The sequence below is a fragment of the Scyliorhinus canicula genome, chromosome 6, assembly GCF_902713615.1.
Source record: "Scyliorhinus canicula chromosome 6, sScyCan1.1, whole genome shotgun sequence".
In the NCBI taxonomy this organism is placed as follows: Eukaryota; Metazoa; Chordata; class Chondrichthyes; order Carcharhiniformes; family Scyliorhinidae; genus Scyliorhinus; species Scyliorhinus canicula.
This window is the reverse complement of record NC_052151.1, coordinates 115,150,627-115,170,627: the sequence shown is the minus strand read 5'-3', so window position 1 is coordinate 115,170,627 and position 20,001 is coordinate 115,150,627. Positions and strand designations below refer to the sequence as shown.

General features: G+C 41.2%; 1 protein-coding gene across 2 annotated transcripts in view; it reads left to right on the top strand.

Moving 5' to 3' along the window:
• mut (methylmalonyl CoA mutase) overlaps positions 1-20,001 on the top strand; it is a 63,768-nt gene that overhangs the window by 8,266 nt on the left and 35,501 nt on the right. Inside the window, exons 2-6 of one of the 2 annotated variants that reach the window (XM_038799941.1) lie at positions 232-279; positions 4,704-5,071; positions 7,003-7,160; positions 13,048-13,219; positions 14,410-14,658. In XM_038799941.1, coding sequence (XP_038655869.1) covers positions 232-279; positions 4,704-5,071; positions 7,003-7,160; positions 13,048-13,219; positions 14,410-14,658 — 995 coding nt within the window. The remainder of the gene's footprint in view (positions 1-231; positions 280-4,703; positions 5,072-7,002; positions 7,161-13,047; positions 13,220-14,409; positions 14,659-20,001) is intronic. The other variant, XM_038799942.1, reaches the window with a different exon arrangement.

The window sequence follows — 20,001 nt, the reverse complement described above, 5'->3', positions numbered from 1 at the left end:
AACATATTTGATCCTATCTGGTAGATGTAACTAAATTCTCAGTCCTGGTATCATTCCAGTAAATGTGGTTTCATACCTTCTCCAATGTTTCTATGTCCTTTTTTATAATATCGAGATCAGAGCTGTTGATTGTATCCAACCAAGGTTAAATATAAGTTTATCAAAAGCTTTCTGCTTTTCAGTCTATCCTAGAAATTAACCTCAGGTCTGCTGTTCATCTATCCCATTTAGACACGCATTTGAAAGAGTATGTTACCCCCTTGTTCTTCCAATCAAAAGGTACCAACTTGCATCTATCTGTGTTGAAGTTTATTTTGCTATTACAGACCCATTTTACAAGGTCCCAATCTCTTTCCAGGATTTTGTTACATCCTCCTCTCGCCGCTTCCCAATTTGTTTTTATTTGTAGATTTAGAACATAGAACATAGAACAGTACAGCACAGAACAGGCCCTTCGGCCCTCAATGTTGTGCCGAACCATGATCACCCTACTCAAACCCACGTATCCACCCTATACCCGTAACCCAACAACCCCCCCTAACCTTACTTTTATTAGGACACTACGGGCAATTTAGCATGTCCAATCCACCTAACCCGCACATCTTTGGACTGTGGGAGGAAACCGGAGCACCCGGAGGAAACCCACGCACACAGGGGGAGGACGTGCAGACTCCACACAGACAGTGACCCAGCCGGGAATCGAACCTGGGACCCTGGAGCTGTGAAGCATTTATGCTAACCACCATGCTACCGTGCTGTACTTCTAATTCCCAAGTCCAGACCATTTGATGTAAATCAGTGGTGGGCAACCTGCAGCCAAGGGACTACATGCTTCCCATCAGGGTTCTGAGTGTGGCCCACAAATCACTTTGTTGACTGTTACCCAAGTGCAGGGTTGCCACATTCCACTGGTGTCCATCCATGTAGTTTTTTTTCCAAATGGTATGATTGAAGTGGTACGCGCACGTAAAGGGCACATGAAGTGAGGTGTGTGCTGATAGCAGACAACATTGACTGCGCGAGCTGTGCACACCCTCTGTCCAATCACAGCGTAAATATTTATTTTGTTTTTGCCATTTAAAGTTGATAGTTATATTAATATACAAATGATTATGCATTTTCTATAAATCAGTATTAAATATTTGATATTTTAAAAATATCCATTCTTATTAATAGGGTCATGGTTAGTGAACATACCCCATTTCATTCTTGCGGCCCACTAAGATGCAGGAGAGCCATGCTTGCGGCCCACTCACCAGCCTAGGATGCCTACCACTGATGTAAATAGTGAACAACAATGATCACAACACTGATCTTTGTGGAATACCACTTCCATCATTTGCCAAGCTGAGGCCTTTAACCCATCATCCGTTTTCTGTTTTGTAGCCAGCTTGCAATCCATTCTTCCACTTATCCCATGACTCCACAGGCTCTGACCGTAGTCATGAGTCTACTATGGTAATTTATCAAGGCTGATTGGAAATCAAAATAGGTATTATCTACTATTATGGAGATGCACCATTTGTCCTGCAGTTTACTAAATTCCTTGATGCTCTTTTGCTCTGGCTGTGCTGTAATCAATTTGCACGTTCAAGAAGTTACAACAAAAATTATTTTCAAGCTGAAGGGTGGATGAGAAAGTCCAGCTAACAGTCCACATCAGAAATAGAAGCTGGAGTAGGCTGTTTGCCCTTTCGAGCCTCTTCAGTCATTTAGTCAGATTGCAGTTGAACCTCAATTTCACTTTTTTCACTATTGCCATGTCCCTAATTCCGTAGTCCCACAAACATATCAACCTCTGTCTTATGTACACTCAGCAACTGAGCTAACTGGCCTATCGTTCCCTTCTCTTCCTTTCATAAATGCCATGATGATGTTCGGGAATTATTCTTGAAGCTAAGGAATTCTGGATATCAACGCCAATGCATCCAATATTTCTGCTGATACGTCTTTTCAAACCCGAGATGTGGGGCATCAGATTCAGGGGAATTTGTTGCCATTTAGTTTCATGAACCTCTCCAGTGCTACTAGTTCTTTATAATGATTCCTTTAAGTTTCTCACTCTCACTAAACCATTGGTTACTATTATTTCTGGAGTGTTTGTTGTGTCTTCTTCAAATGTGAAGACACATATAACACAGTTTAGTAACTCTGCCAGTTAGAGAGATAGATAAATACAGCACAGAACAGGCCCTTCGGCCCACGATGTTGTGCCGAACTTTTGTCCTAGGTTAATCATAGAAATTTGGACACTAAGGGCAATTTATCATGACCAATCCACCCAACCTGCACATCTTTGGACTGGGAGGAAACCGGAGTACCCGGAGCAAACCCACGCACACACGGGGAGGATGTGCAGATTCCACACAGACAGTGACCCAAGTCGAAATCGAACTTGGGACCCTGGAGCTGTGAAGCAATTGTGCTATCCACAATGCTACCGTGCTGCTATTTTTCTCGCTATTTTTTATTATCTCGCTATTTATTATTTTGCTATCTCTATATTTTTACAAATGTCTCTGCCTCTGGACTATATTTGCTTTCACTAACCTCTTCCTATATATGCTAAGAAAACCATTTACAATCTGTTTTATTATGGTCTCAGACCAGACCCCAACAGTGGCTCGGATACTGGACCGAAACCCCAATATTTTATTTTTGAAAGAATATGTCATTCCTGGAGTGATTACACAAAGAAATAGGAATTTGGTATTTGAAAACAAAATCTTTATTGTTAACACTATATTAAACTCGTTAAATGCATGCCCAAAAATAACTTACAATTCCCCTTAAACAATGCCACTCAATACAGTAAATGCAATACCCATAATTACTATCTCTATTCCGAATTAAACAGCAGGAAAGTAACATACAGTTCTCAATCCATCCTACATCCTAATGGTACAGAATAATACTTGCTTTCGAGAACAAATTTGGCTCCTGTTAGAACCCCCGCAGATTCTGGCTGGATGTCTTCGAAAAGCTGTTTCAACTGGTTTGTTGCAAAGCATCCCCCCCCCCTTGTCCTCAGACAAGTCTGTACTGCTTTAAATATTATTAATCTTTTGTTAACTGTCCTACTGTGAGGACAAATTACCTTTATTATGATCTAAAGAGTTAGCCAGATCAGAACTAGACTCCAAAGCTTTCTCAAAATGTCTGAATACCTGGTGGCACAATGGCACTGCTGCTTCACGGCGCGGAGGACCCGGGTTCAATCCCGGCCCTGGTCACCGTCTGTGTGGAATGTGCACATAATCCCCGTGTCTGTGTGGGTCTCATCCCCACAAACACAAACGTATGCAGGGTAAGTGGAATGGCCATGCTAAATTGCCCCTTAATTGGGAAAAAAAATTTGGTACTGTAAATTAATTTTTTAAAATGATGTCTGAATATTGTAGCTCCACTCAGCAATTACATCATCACCCCAGGCTGAAAACATTAACCCCCCAGGGCCCCACCCTCGCACAACAACAGTGCATTAGCCCAGACATTTTACTCTTTTACAATTTCAACTCTGGCTCCTGGTCTTGCAACACAAGAGTCTTTTTAAAAACATGACTACTGCAGTCAAACACACACTCTAACCCAGGTTATTAACCCTTAAATTGCCAAATGTTTATAATCCAATATATCTAAAATCCTGCATTCGCCACAGTTTTTATGTCTCTTGCTAGTCTACTCTCATATTCTCTTTCATCAGGGATTTCTTTGTCTCCCATGACTAAATTCTGAAATCTTTCAATCATGCTTCAAGCAACTTCTATGAGCATCGTTATAAGCTTCTTTTGATCTAATATTATTTTTAACTGTTAGCCTTGGTTAGACCACTTTTTCTCTTTTTTATGCCATAAATAAATATATTTTTGTTGTAAATTATGTATATTTTTTTCAAATGGTGCTCATTTCTTGTTTACCACCGTATCTTGACATGTATTTCCATAATCTACATCAACCAACTTACCCCTCGTACCTACATTGTTTGCTTTGCTAAATGTAATAACTTATTTTTGAATTCAATAAATCATTTTCAAACTCAGTATAAAATTCTATCATATTACCGTTACTCTTCCCTGGAGGAGGCCCCCTTATGGCAAGATTAGTAAATAACCCTTTCTCGTTACACAATTCTAATTGCAGAATAGCTTGATCCCTAGTTGTTTCCTCAACACTGGTTTCGAAAACTTTTCTGTGAACTTTGCTGTAAATTTGGTTTGCCCAGCTACATGAAGATTAATCTATGATAACTGTATTATTTTATTACAGGTATCCCTAATTTCTTGCCTTAATCTCTTCCCTTGATGACGGTGTCCTATATACAACTCAATGTTTTCTGCCCCAGGCTATTTCTTAGTTCCATCTGTACTTTATTTTTTTGACTTAAGATAGTTTCTCTTTATTGTCTTTGTCCATCCTTTATTGTAAGGGAAACCCATTCTCCCATTCCATTTTTACGTGTCTTTCTCCCATTCCACTTTTACCGTCTCTTTTAAAAACGAATTATCCTGAGCCATTTAGTTTCCAAATGTGGTCACTCTGCGTGCAAAAGATGCTCTGCTCCAACAAGATCAATCCCATTATGTTATCATTTTACAGCTCAATACTATGGTGCTTTTTGATGTTAAAGTAATTTTGTGTGTTTCAATGTGTATTGTAACATAATTCTGGTGTATGATAATGCTGATTCATTTATTCTTCTAAAGCTGGCCAACAGGGTCTTTCGGTGGCTTTTGATCTTGCCACTCACAGAGGATATGATTCGGATAACCCTCGTGTTTTTGGAGATGTTGGAATGGCAGGAGTTGCAATAGACAGTGTTGAAGATATGAAATTGTTGTTTGAATCAATTCCTTTGGAAAAGATGTCTGTTTCCATGACTATGAATGGTGCGGTGCTGCCAATCCTGGCTATGTTCATTGTGACGGGTCAAGAGCAAGGTGTTCCTTCAGAGAAGTTAACAGGCACCATTCAGAATGACATACTGAAAGAATTCATGGTCAGGAACACTTTCATTTTCCCACCTGAACCTTCCATGAAGATTATAGCTGATATATTCCAGTATACTGCTAAAGTTAGTATATTTTTGGTTTGTATACCAAAAATGTTTCGTTCAATTGCTACTACCTAGGAATGTGGATATGTTTTTCTAAAAATCATTTATGACAGAATTGTTACATAAGAAGGAAACTGTAGAAAATAGAAGCAGGAAGAGGCTATTCGACACTTCGAGTCTGCTCCGCCATTCATTATGATAATTGCTGATCTTTGAGTTCACTGCCCTGATCCCGCCTCCCCCCCCCCCCCCCATATCCCTTGATCCCTTTAGCCCCAAGAGCTATATCTATTCCCAGATATATAACACCCAACCCTCTTTAGTTCATTAGTACAACGGCAACAACTAACATTTATATAACAGATCCCTGATATGTAATTTCTATACATATCTACAATTCAATACGACAGTCTCTGTGTCTATTCCTTTTTGGTAGAATTTGGCGTTCCTGAATTTGGCTATGTCCACACCAATGCTCTAAATGAGTAATGCACCTACCTTTCCCTACCTTCCCATAATGCTGCACATTCTTCCTTTTTCAGATAATCCAATTTTCTGTTGAATTCCTCCATTGAACCTGTCTCCACCACACCCTTAGACAGCACATTCAGGTCTTAAGCATGAAAAATATTGCATGTCATTTATTCATAAGGAAAGCCCTTGAGATAGATACACTGACTAAATGACCGAGGGTAGGCCATTCTCCTCCTCAAGTCGGCCCACCATTCATGTAGATCATGATTGATTTGCATCCCTCTTCACCTACCTTGGTTCCACAATCTTTGCCTAATAAAAATCTGTCAGGCCTTTTGAAATTTCCAATTGACCTAGTCTCAAAAGCAATTTAAAGTTCCTGATTTCCACCACCCTTTGTGGCATCACCCATCAATGGTCTGGTTCTAATTTTACAGTGATCCCCTTTTGTTAAGGACTTCCCTCTGAATGAAATTGTTTCTATGTACCATATTAACTCTTTTAATCATCCTCAACATCTTAATTAGAGCATCCTTTAATCTCCTATGTCCGAGGGAATACAAACCTAATCTGTTCAATCTGTCCTCATAATTTAATCCTTTCATCCCTGAAATCAATCTGGTGAATCTGCACTGCATTCCTCTAAAACAAATAGGTATCCTTCCTGATATGTATTCAGAACTGAACTCTATGTGGCCTAACCTGAATTTTATGAAACTATTGGTTTCCATTGTTGTGTGCTGTTGAATATTGTTTGTCACCAGTTGTGAGTCACCAGTATGAGTATTTTCTCAGTAAGTATTAAACATCTAAAAAAAAATCAAACTGGAAATGCAAGTCTGCTGGCACCTGAATAAAGAAAAGGATAGTTTAACATTTTGTTAAAAACATGCTTCATCGAACAGCTATTAAGCATGGTGGAAATATTTTCAAAATTGGCTTTTTAATCTGTTGAAAATTTTGCTGCTGTTTCATTGACTGGAATAGGTAGTCATACTGAGTAACACCCTGAATAGGGATTCAGTAGTAACATTGGTGTAAAAGATAATTACAAATAAATCCTTAAAAAAATAAAATAATCAGGGTGTCCTGATGGTGTAAAGTATTAGTACATTTCTGATGTTAACATAGAGAACAAACTGAATTATAAATAATCTGCAGTGAGAAATACTACTTCTTAGAGCAAAAAAAAAAATAGAACAGGATTTTTAAACCATAAAAACCTCACTGTCTGCTTGACCATGAAAGATACAGAAGGAAAAAGTGCTTAACTAGTGAAGGAAAGAATCTCGTGCATAATCAAGTTAGACTTGAAAATAATTCTCCGCTATAAAATTGAATAAGACGAGTTCTTCACGTTCAATTTCCATACTGTAAAAATATTTTCTGTCTCGTTCTCTTTTAATCTACCTTTCCATAGAAGAGGCAGTGTTGCTAAATGGTTTTATTTTTAAAATCTGTTTCTTCCTCCACAGTATATGCCTCGATTTAACTCTATTTCTATCAGTGGATACCACCTCCAAGAAGCTGGTGCTGGTGCTGTTTTGGAATTAGCTTATACCATAGCAAATGGTTTAGAATACTGCAGGACTGGACTCCAAGTTGGACTTAATGTTGATGACTTTGCACCACGGTAATAAAGAACACAACTTTGCATTTTTGGTAAAACAAAAGCAACTTGTCTATTAAAAAATAACTCGTTAATCTGATTTTATCAAACTTTTTAAAATCATGCACTTAGTTGATGCAATGTAGTGTATAAGACACTTTAGTTACCTTTAGATTTCAGAAATGTTTTAATGGGACAATCAGTTAACAATATAACATATGGGAGAAAGATGCCAACTATTGAGAAGTACATGAAGCACAGTAATTGACACAGATTGTTTCAGGAAACAGAAAGGATTTGTGTACAGAGTTAAATTCTCTCGTTTTCAAAAATGTAATATGAAAAAAATGAAAACCGCTTATTGTCACGAGTAGGCTTCAAATGAAGTTACTGTGAAAAGCCCCTAGTCGCCACATTCCGGCGCCTGTTCAGGGAGGCTGTTACGGGAATCGAACCGTGCTGCTGGCCTGCTTGGTCTGCTTTCAAAGCCCTGTGCTAAACAGCCCCTACTAATATTCTGGGATGCATCCTTGCTGCACTGATGTCTGTTAATATAGCAGACATTTTAATGTTAGTGAATAATAGACTCCCCACTTTTGGTGATCATTTGCTGAAGAGTATGATCGTCCACTTAAGAAACGTTACTGGTCATGGGTTTTGTGGGTCGTTGCATGGCTGATGAACCCGTTCCTAGAGCCGCATCTTTGACACATGGCAGGTGTTTCTGGAAGGTGGGGTTGGTCCTTGGTACTCTAGATTGTTGGTATTCCTTTGCCAGGCTCCTTTTCTGAGACTCCTCTTGCCGACAGGTGTCCTCGAAGAATTGTGTCCCTTCAATTAGGAGGTTCCTCCAATAGGTCTCCACTGAGCAAGGCTCTCCCATGTGTTGATGTCTATGTAGCATTTTTTGAGGTAAGCCTTCAGGGTGACTTGAAGCGCTTCTTTTGTCCTCCTTTTTTCCAGGAGCCTTCCTTGAGTTGGGGGACGAAAATTTGCTTTGGCAGTCGGGACTCTGACATGGTGGTGCTCTTGGCTCCTTCAAGGATGCTGATGTTAGTACGCCATCCTCCCAGATCAAGTGGAGAATCCGTCTCCGCCAGTGTCTTGTAGTAGTTGAATTTTCTGACCCGTATAGAAGACTTGGAATGATCTTGATTTTAGCACAGATATCATGATCGTCAAAGACTCTCGCCCTTTGGTGTCCGAAGGAGGTGCTTGCAGATTGGATATGATATTGTCAGCCTTAGATGAGATGCGGCTCTCCAGGTAGGGGAAATGTTTCACATTTGGTAGGGCTTTTCCATTGATCTTGATGGAGGGAGAGACTTGGGCACTTTGGTAAAGGACTTGAGTCTTCTTGAGACTGAGACCGCGAAGACTTGCTTCCGCGAAGGTGTCATATATGGCTTGGAGATTCTCTTCTGAGAGAGTGGCGATGTCAAACTCGTCCATATGCTGATGTTCCATGAGCGATGTCAGTGTTGTTTTCTAGAGTTCAACTGGTTGAGGTTGAAATGTTTTCCTTCCATCCTGTAGACGATGTCTACTTCACTGAGAAGCTTGCTCTTCTTGGCGAGGTGAAGCATGGTGAAGATGGAGAAAGGGTGGGAGTGATGACGTACCCTGCTTCACTCCAGTCTTGACCTTGAAGATTTCTGTCTTATTTCTGTTGGTGAGGACTGTCGCAAACATCTTTCGTGGAGTTTTCGGAGGATGTTGATGAAATGATCTGAATCGCTGGCCTTTGACAAGGTCTTCCATAGCACTTCCCGACTGAGTTAAGGCCTTGGTCAGATCGATGAAGGTCATGTTGAATGGTTGATGTTGGCTCCTGGCATTTCCCTTGAAGTTGCCGAGCAGTGAAAAACGTGACCACTGTTCCACAATTTGATTGGAAGCCACACTGGCTTTCCGGAAGCATTTCTTCAGAGACTAGGCAAAGCAGCTAGCTAGGATTCAGGCAATGATCTTCCCAGCAATGGAGAGCAGGGTGATTCCTCGGTAGTTCCCACGGTCTGCTTTGTCTTTCGTGACTTGTGGGAGGAAACTGGAGCACCCAGAGGAAACCAACGCAGCCACGGGGAGAACGTGCAGACTCCGCACAGACAGTGACCCAAGGCGGTAATCAAACCTGGGACCCTGGTGCTGTGAAGCAACAGTGCTAACCACTGTGCTACCTAATTAGGATCAGTTATATGAATGTAGAGAGCTGTAGTTCTCAAAATAATCTAGGAAAGGTTGCCAAGCTACATAAAATCCATCAGTGGAGTCTCTTATAATGTACTTTATTTTCTCAAATTAAAGATTGTGCAAAAGATCACTTGGGGCAGACTGCTTTCAATTTAACAGAATAATGCACCTACCCAATAATGTTGAAAAGGCATTCGTCTGAATTTTTGCCATTTGGGTCCACTCCAAAAGAGTTTTGTAATAGAAGAAGGTTCAATGTTACCAATAAAATTATGAGCGTGGTGCAAAATTTTATTCAAAACAAAGTCAGTTTAGGAGGCAGCCAGTACATTTGAATTAGAGAGGATGGGGAAGTAGGGCAGGTTGGATCAAAATGTGGATAAATCTTGGATAATTTAACTTTGAATAGATGGGCATGATATAAGATTTTAATTTGTAGCAACCCATCCCTTTGTACATTGAGATGCGGAAATTGCACAAGAGGGAATAGACTTCTAGTTATCTTCTACTAAGTCTGAATCAAAATCTTGCTCTCAAATAGTTTTAAGGTAGAAAGTGAAGAATGGTGGAGTGAAAAGATTAGAGAATATAATTTGGAAAAGACACCCCTCCAATTCTCCAAATTAAAGGATTTAGTTCTTAGGGGTTTTTTGCACAGGCAATTTCAGATTTGTATGTAACAAAAGAAATTTAAGGGAGACAGATCATGGGGCAATTTAATGGAAAGATTTCCAAGTACATTTGTGGCAGGTTTTGCAGGGAGTTTCCCGCTGGCTCTGTCGGCGAGTTCCCGTCTGTTATCAAACGACACTTCATCATCTTTTTGGGTCCTGGAGAGTTTCTTAGCCCACACATAGAATTTTTTTCAGCAGTGGGGAGCTGAACTCTGATGTCGGGCCACCATTTTGAAAGAGTACCCGGATCTCTCGGTGAGCTTGTGGGTCCCCTACGCCCCCACCCATGGACAATGCCACCCCCACACACATGGCATGACTCTTTCCCCCCAACCCCAAGTGAGGACACCCTTCAATGGGATCCCTGAGGGCTTCCCTCTTCAGGCCACCCCCCCCCCCCCCAATGCCCATTTGCACAACCCCACCCCTCCAAAAAAAAACACCCCAGAGATCTCTACTTACCAGCCAGGCACCCCCCATCCCCCCACTCCTTCAAGTCCACCCTCCTTTAATGGGCATGGCCTCGCTTGGGCCTTAACCCTTGGCAGTGTCATCCTCACATCCATGCAATGCTGCTGCCAACTTGGCACTGCCACCTGGGCACCTTGACAGTGCCAAGGTCCCTGCTGGGCAGTGCCATGGTTCCTGTGTTCCAGGGGAGCGCCGGGGGGCCAACCTGCCCTATCCCTGACCACCCAGGGGCCTCCCATGGCCAGAAGACCTCCCCAAGTGCCGTTCTGCCTGGTGCACGTTGGTGTAGACCAGTACTGAATGACGACGCTCAGCTGCAGCCTTGCTGGGGAGGCTGGTAGATCCCGGGTATGCTTGCCTGTAGGATTAAAACCTACTTAGATGCGACATTTGGGCGGAATTCTGATTTTTGAACCCTCGCGGGGCTTGGGTATATCCCGTGTAATGATTTATATTACAAGAACACTTGCAGCTAAAGCTATAAATGATTTATTAACATTTACTGTATCAAATATATACAAAACAACAGATGAATAACAGTATTAACATCCACAAGCAACCACTCCTGGCTCCCGAGTCAGTGAGGTCACCTAACTCTCACATTAACTTATATACTAATGAGACTCCTAGTGGTCAGTCAGTGAATTACAACACAACCATGATATCATTACATCCCGCGAAGTGTAAATGCTGCTGGGAAGCTCGCGGGAGGCTCCCTCCAGGATCTACCGGTTACACTCGGCTGGTGGATTGCGTCTCATATTTCCGAGATAAAGTCAAAAGAAGCAAAGTATCATCAATATATAAGTTAGCAAGGGGTATTGACATTTGTTGCATGCCAGACGTGAAAGGCAAAGTCTCCGAATGAAGGAGATAAATCATTTGCATCAAAAGGCTACATAATAAAAGAGCTTGTAGCCCAAAGTGTGTTCTGAATAGGGCCCACATCTTAAGTGACTGCCTTAACAATAGGGTTTGAGAAAAGTGTCTAGCTGAAAAAGGAATGGAGGAGTACAATAGAGCAGACAGAGTTTTAGATTGACAGGAGGCAGCCTCCAATTGCACTTGCGTTAAGCTAGCTGGGTCTGAATGAAGCCAATATGGATTGAACTTCAACGTGCTTTTGGTAGTATCTAATACATTAATGTATTTTGTGTATTCTTATGGTGAATTAAGTTAACACTGTCAACTAAAATGCTGAGCCTTTGGCCTCTTGGATCTGAGTGTGGCGACTTGGGAATTTTCACAGTACTTCATTGCAGTGTTAATGTAAGCCTACTAATGTGACACTAATAAAGATTATTATTATATTGAACATCTGAAGATGTTCTTCACCCCATCTCTTGTATTGTAGAAAATAACTGGACCCTGCTTCAACTTCTCTAGTAAGGCTGTTGTTCAGCTGTACCTTTATTCCAGCTGCTTCCAAAGTGCACAGTATTGCAAATGAGATGTGGCCTTGCATCATTTTTGTACTTCATAAAAAAAAAAATTTGTATAAGAAATTACCTTTCTGTTTTCTACCATTGAAGAAAGAAAATTTATCCAGTGCTTTTCACGACTGTAAGACGTCACAAAATGCACAAAAAAGACAATGAAATGTTACTACAGTAACTCAAATTTTAAAATGTAGGAAATAGGATAACCCAATTTTGAACAGCAAGGTCCACAAAAAAAGCAATGAGATAATGACCAGTGCCTGTTTTATTAATGCTTGAGAAGGATAAATATTGGTCCTGGGGCAGGGAAATCTCCCTGTCTCCTCTTTTAATGCCACAGGATCTTTTACATCCTGCTGATAGGACAAATTAGGCTTCTGTTTAATGTCTCATCTGAAAAATGGCACCTCCAGCAGTCTCTCACCTTTGTACTATAATTTTGTGCGTCTCTAGGGAGGGAGTTGAATACACAAATTTCCGACTGAGATGTGAGTTGCTATTGAGCCACATCAAGTTTGAGAGAGGATGAAAAATAAGACCCTATTTCAAGTTCTACTACCCATGTTGTATAGAAATGTAGATTGGAGCTACATTTCCAACACTACTTGAATTAGTAAAGTGGCTGGTTTAGCACAGTGGGCTAAACAGCTGGCCTGTAATGCAGAACAAGGCCAGCAGCGCGGGTTCAATTCCCGTACCATCTTCCCCGAACAGGCACCGGAATGTGGCGACTAGGACCTTTTCAAAGTAACAATAAGCGATTATTATTATGTTTATTCAGAGGAAAGCTGATGACTAGAGCTTTTCACATTATCAAGTCTAGTTCAAATTGAATCTTCATTGAAAATCACCATGTGCAGATGTGCAAATTCTGGCAACTTGCATTTCCTTAGTTGAAAACATTAAAAATTTTAATGACCATAAAGTCATAAGCTCATTTTATGTTTCTCTTAACTCAAGACAATTACACTGATAATTGAAGCAAGTTTGTCCAGTTAACTAGATCATTCAATTTACAACCGTATGTATCCAACAGAAAACATAATTGATAATGTGAAAAGTAATTCTAAATAATAGTGAGAAATTTGAAGATATTCAAACATTTCAAATATTAACTTTGTCACCTTTATATTACAGACTTTCTTTCTTTTGGGGAATAGGTATGAATTTTTACATGGAAATAGCAAAGCTGAGAGCAGCTAGACGGCTTTGGGCTCATTTAATGAAAGAAAGGTTTAATGCTAAACAGCCTAAATCTTTGCTGCTGCGAGCTCATTGCCAGACTTCTGGTTGGTCCCTCACTGAGCAGGTTAGTATACATAATAGAAATCTAATATTGAAAGTATCAACATAAAGGCCCACACTTTTATGGTTGTCATGACGAGAACAACGTGTGAACAGTTTGGCCATCACAACTGAAACTGAAAACAACTTTTGATATTAACGTGCAGTTAAAGGGTTAAATCCGGAAGTGGTGGTCAGTGGTGCATTCTTGAAATTCCCACAGATTTTTAAAAAGTGATCTTTAAAAATCACTTGCATTATTGTGAACATTCACCTTTTTAATCTCATTGTAAAAATCCTTGCAAAAGTCTTGACTTGTTGAATAAGTTTTCAATGGTATACGAAGTTTACAATTATAATTGAACAACCTCACTGGCCCTAAAAATCTAATTTTATAATTTGTGGAGCGTCCAATTTCTCCAATAAGAAAATTTCATAGATTTGTTTAGGTTTCCTTTTCAAGCTTATGCTACCTAATCTTGTGTGTATGCTCCATCTTTCTTTTGCTGTCTGTAAAATGATTAAAAAGTGAAGGCTACTGGGTGTTTCTTTTATTTCCTGGTTCACTATTTGAAGTACGTTGTTATTCTGGGACTTTGATCCAATTGTCTTTAGCCTGAGGAATAAAAGTTTCATATTTCATTTGATATGACATTGGAAGTAAATACTCATTCTCAATCACAAGGAAAGGGGGAGAATGATGAACAGTCCTCAGTTCTCTTTGCTGGGGCATAGTTTTTACATTCATTTTTCAAATAGAATCACACCCAAATATAAAGCAACCTCCTTGGTGAATTGCACATTTTAAATATGAAATCTCCCTGGGTGGTGCAGTGGTTAGCACTGCTTCCTCACGGCGCCACGGGTTCAATCGCAGCCCCGGGCCACTGTCCGTGTGGAGTTTGTACATCCTCCTCGTGTCTGTGTGGGTCTCAGTCCCACAACCGAAGTTAGGGATATGTGGATTGGGCATGGTAAATTGCCCCTTAATTGGAAAACAAATGACTTGGGCACTTTAAATTCATTTAAAAAATAGATGGAATCTCCCTATTCATGGGGAAAAACCAGAATACAAATATTCTAAATCGTTTTTTTTCTCCAGGGTGTGTTTTTCTAGTTTTTGTAACAATTCCTTTCCACTTTGAGAATATTAAGTAAAATAATCAGTTTTTAAAATTATTTTGTTCAAATGTTAATGTAATCTTTCAATTTCAGGATCCACATAATAATATTGTCCGCACAGTGATTGAAGCAATGGCAGCTGTGTTTGGTGGAACTCAGTCATTACATACTAATTCCTTTGATGAGGCATTAAGTCTACCCACATTACAGAGCTCCCGGATTGCCAGAAATACTCAAATCATCTTACAAGAGGAATCTGGAATCCCCAAAGTGGCAGATCCATGGGCAGGTTCATTTATGATGGAGTCTCTTACGAATGAGGTGTATGATGCTGCTTTAGAGGTCAGTGCATCTAAGCATCAATGTCAACAGACACTGATTATGATAAATTACATGGTGAATAATCTATGAAATGCAATACAGTACAACAATCAAAAAAAAATTATACTTTTATAGGATGATAACTGGAGATGTAGACCGCTGAAATAATATTTTGACGGGAGCATTCATGTTACAATTCTTTTACAGATGGAAATCTTCAGCCAACGTGTCTAGAATCCATTTTTTAGATTTTGTTGGTTTTGGGGATGGTTTAGCTTTTTAAAGTGTGGTTTTTAATTTGGCTTTAAATGCCTGACTTTTTGTTCCTTCAGTTAACTTTGCTGTATTCTGAAACTGACCTACGTCATTTAAATTTGAAAACAAGACCAAGCCATTTAAATTAAAGTGATTTATTAGGCACAGCGATTTTCTTTTAATTTTAAATCCCAATTCTCCATTCTTTTTCCCTTATCCTTTGCTTTATGAAATTTCAGATCGGCACAATATATTGTTCAATATCACTAGTTTCTCTTGTAAAAGAGTCACACATCCCTTATACACAAGAGTTTACCTTTGCTGTCCAATTTCTAGTCATGCAGTGGCAGGACCAAGGATTGTTAACCACCTCTTACTGTATTAAGTGAACTGGATACTGTGGTCTCGTAATTCCCCCTTCGCAATCACATATATGTCTCCCATCTTCCAGGATGACAAATGCAACACACAAAAGTTAGATAAGACAATAAACAAATAAAACTGCTGATTTATGTTTAATTTGTGAACATTACAATTTTAATCTGTTTTGCAATGCTTTTCTAACATAAATTAATAAATTACACCATGCTATCCTGATTTATCAGGCTTATTGACTAGAAATTTATCTGAAACTAATCAACGCTAAACTTTAGCTCTGTCTGACTTCCAAGTCTTTTGCATCCACCTGAGAAGAAAGGCACACTTTATGTTCCATATGAAAGATAATGGGCATGATTTAACCAAATGGGAACTATGCCCCATAGCGAACATGTTTAGCCGCATTTCCCGCTGCTCACAACGCCGAGAAACACAGCGCTACCTAATGTGCATCCGGTTAGATACGGGGCCTCAGCATGGAACATGCGGCTGAGGTCCCAAATCACCAATCCCAAATCACTATAAAGGGTTCTCAGGCACCCCTACGCCTGATCGCCGCACAAGAAATGCCAGCTTGGTATTTGGGCAGTGCCAGCCTGGCATCTTGGCAGTGCCCCATGCCAGCTGGCAGTGCCACCTGAGCACCTTGGGATGGCCAGTGTTAGACTGGCACTGTCAAGGTGTCCAGGTGACACCAGCAGTGCCAGGGTACCACCCTGCCCAGAGGACATGCATCATCGGGCCCTCCAATCCTCTGGGAGATCCCCACAAGTGCCATTCTGTTTAATCCCCGTTTGTGCTGAACGGTATTGCCTTGGGTCTCCAAGGTGAAGGGGATAGATCCCAATGCCTTAGTTTACTCAAGGAACTGCATATTCTCTCTCTAATATGCAGATTTGCCAAAAAGAGATCCTGCCCACAATGGGTGGGCTTCACAACATTTCGCAAGATCGTGTTAAATCCTGCAAGGCGTGGCAAACCGTTTAGATCCTGAGAGGCAGTTTCCCGTCATTGCACCGTAGCACGCTGCCTTTCAGTGCAGCGTGGCCAGTAAATCGCGCAGAACACTTTCAACATTGCAGCACGCACTTAGAATTCAAATATCAGTATAGATTTGGTGCTCAGGTCTTTGAAGTGTGGCTTTAAGGGCAGCCCGGTAGCACAAGTGGATAGCACCGTGGCTTCACAGCGCCAGGGTCCCAGGTTCGATTCCCCGCTGGGTCACTGTCTGTGAGGAGTCTGCACATTCTCCTCGTGTCTGCGTGGGTTTCCTCAGGTGCACTGGTTTCCTCCCACAGTCCAAAGACGTGTAGGTTAGGTCGATTGGCCGTGATAAATTGCCCTTAGTGACCAAAAAAAGGTTAGGGGGGGTTATTGGGTTACGGGGATAGGGTGGAAGTGAGGACTTAAGTGGGTCAATGCAGACTCCTTGGGCCGAATGGCCGCCTTCTGCACTGTATGTTCTATGTTTATCCCACAACCTTCTGACTCAGGCAATAATGCCATGACAACCACATGAGCATCTTTCACTACACTAAAGAAGACTCAATTCCTCAAACCTGTTCATTATATCAATTGCATTGACATGCTATAGCACTCTGATTCAGACCAGCCCTCCCATTAGTTTAGTAGACTGTGTGTATATTATTTTCCAAGTACAGTACTCTGGAAAACATTGTCATCCCAAGCCTGCATCCCATCCACAAATATTCACTCCCTCTACCCCTGATACACAGTAGCAGAAGTGTGTAACCTCTTCCAGATACACTGCAGGAATGTATCAAGGCTCCTTAGACAGGATCTTACAAATCCACGACAACTACCATCAAGAAGGACAAAGGCAGTAGATACATAGGAACACCACCACTTGGAATCTCCCCTCTGAGACCCTCACCATCCTGACTTGGAAACAGACATATCGTTGTTCTTTCACTGTTTGCTGGGTCAAAATCCTGGAACTCCCTCCCTACACTGCTGGCGTACATGAACTGCAGCAGTTAGAAGGCAGCTCACCACCAGCTTTTCGAGGGCAATAGTGATAGGCAATACATGCTGGGCTGGCCAGCGAAGCTACATCCCTTGAATTACATTTTTAAAATCATGACATTTACAACAGTAATAAGTACCTTATTTCATCAGTTGATTCAATTTTTTCCAAACATTGATTCATTTCAGCCTTCCTGCTATTAATTTTGTTAATGAAGACTCAAGGGATAAGGTATCTGTTTTAATATTATTTTCACTTGCCGAGTCTAACCATATACCAATAGAAAAAGGGCACAGCGATATAGGTGAAGGCAAGATACTCAAGAAAGTGTAGTAATAGAGTTCATAGAATCATAGAATTTGCAGTGCAGAAGGAGGCTATTCGGCCCATCGAGTCTGCACCCGCCCTTACAAAGAGCACCCTACTCAAGCCCACATATTTACCCTGTCCCAGTAACCCCCACTTAACCTTTTATGTACACTAAGGGCAATTTAGTATGGCCAATCCACTTAACCCTCACATCTTTAGATTGTGGGAGGAAACCGGAGCACCCGGAGAAAACCCACGCACACAAAGAGAGAACGTGCAGGCTCCGCACAGACAGTGACCCAGCCTGGAATTGAAACTGGGATCCTGGAGCTGTGAAACAACTGTGCTAACCACTGTGCTACCGTGCTGCCCATGTTCTGCAGGGGCATGGATAGTTGGACTGGAGAAATGATATGGGTAGGGACAAGGAAATGGAATGATTTAAATGTAAAACTGAACATTTTAAATTTGCAATATTTGAACATTAGTGAAGGCAGGTATGATGGGCAGACATAACGTGGAGCAGAATAGACACCGGTAACAGAGGTTTGGTAAGTGATGTTTATGAGGGATAGAATATTTGAGGCTGGCCAGGAGATCAATGGAGTAATTGAGTGAAGAAGGTATAAATGGGCATTGCAAAGGTCTATGAGCTGAGGTGAAGGTAAAAAAAATTGTGGAAGTAGGCAGTCTTTTGTATTAGAGGTGTTAGACGTTCAGCCCAAACAAGACGTAGTACTTTTGATATGCCCGTGTTTATCTGGAGAATATTTAAAAACTTATTTGAGGCTGGATGTAGGTTGACAACACCCAGGTGTACTTCACCACCAGTACTGACCTTCCACTGCCTCTTGAGTCGCCACATTGCTTAATAATTAGTAACTGAGCAGCAATTTCCTCTTAATTGGGAAGACTGAAGATCACTACAGCTTCCATTCCCTAGGTATCTGTCTCCCGTACTATTGTCTTAAGCTAGGTTAAACCATTCTAACTATGGCATCCTGATGGACTCTGAGCTAAATCCAGTATTCTCATCATCACAAAGACTGACATCTTAAACTTCTGTAACACTACCATAACTTAAGCAAGAACTTAAGCAAGGAGTCAGGAGGGCTAAAAGGGGTCACAAAAAGTCATTGGCAAATAGGGTTAAGGAAAATCCCAAGGCTTTTTACACGTACATAAAAAGCAAAAGGGTAGCCAAGAAAAGGGTTGGCCCACTGAAGGACGGAAGGGAATCTATGTGTGGAGTCAGAATAAATGGGCGAGGTACTAAGTGAATACTTTACATCAGCATTCACCAAAGAGAAGGAATTAGTGGATGTTGAGTCTGGAGAAGGGTATGTAGATAGCCTGGGTCACATTGAGATCCAAAAAGACGAAGTGTTGGGCGTCTTTAGGTGATGTCCCAAAGGATAGGAGAATAGCCAATGTTGTTCTTGTGTTTAAGAAGGGGAGCAAGGATAATCCAGGAACTACAGGCCAGTGAGCCTTGCGTCAGTGGTAGGGAAATTACTGGAGAGAATTCTTCGAGACAGGATCTACTCCCATTTGGAAGCAAGTGGACGTATGAGCGAGAGGCAGCACGGTTTCGTGAAGGGGAGGTCGTGCCTCACTAACTTGATAGAGTTTTTTGAGTAGGTGACAAAGATGATTGATGCAGGTAGGGCAGTGGATGTTGTCTATATGGACTTCAGTAAGGCCTTTGACAAGGTCCCTCATGGCTGACTGGTACAAAAGGTGAAGTCACACGGGATCAGAGGTGAGTTGGCAAGGTGGATACAGAACTGGCTAGGTCGTAGAAGGCAGAGAGTAGCAATGGAAGGGTGCTTTTCTGATTGGAGGGCTGTGTCTAGTGGTGTTCCGCAGGGATCAATGCTGGGACCTTTGCTGTTCGTAGTATATATAAATGATTTGGAGGAAATGTAACTGGTCTGATTAGTACGTTTGCGGACGACACAAAGGTTGGTGGAATTGTGGATACCGATTGAGAACTGTCAGAGTCTACAGCAAGATTTAGATAGTTTGGAGACGTGGGCGGCGAGATGGCAGATGGAGTTTAATCTGGACAAATGTGAGGTAATGAATTTTGGAAGGTCTAATACAGGTAGGGAATATACAGTGAATGGTAGAACCCTCAAGAGTATTGACAGTCAGAGAGATCTTGATGTACATGTCCACAGGTCACTGAAAGGGGCAACACAGGTGGAGAAGGTAGTCAAGTAGGCATACGGCATGCTTGCCTTTATTGGTCGGGGCATTGAGTATAAGAATTGGCAAGTCATGTTGCAGCTGTATAGAACCTTCGTTAAGCCACACTTGGAGTATAGTGTTCAATTCTGGTCGCTACACGACCAGAAGGATGTGGAGGTTTTAGAGAGGGTGCAGAAGAGATTTACCAGGATGTTGGAGGTAATGGTATGGAGGGCATTAGC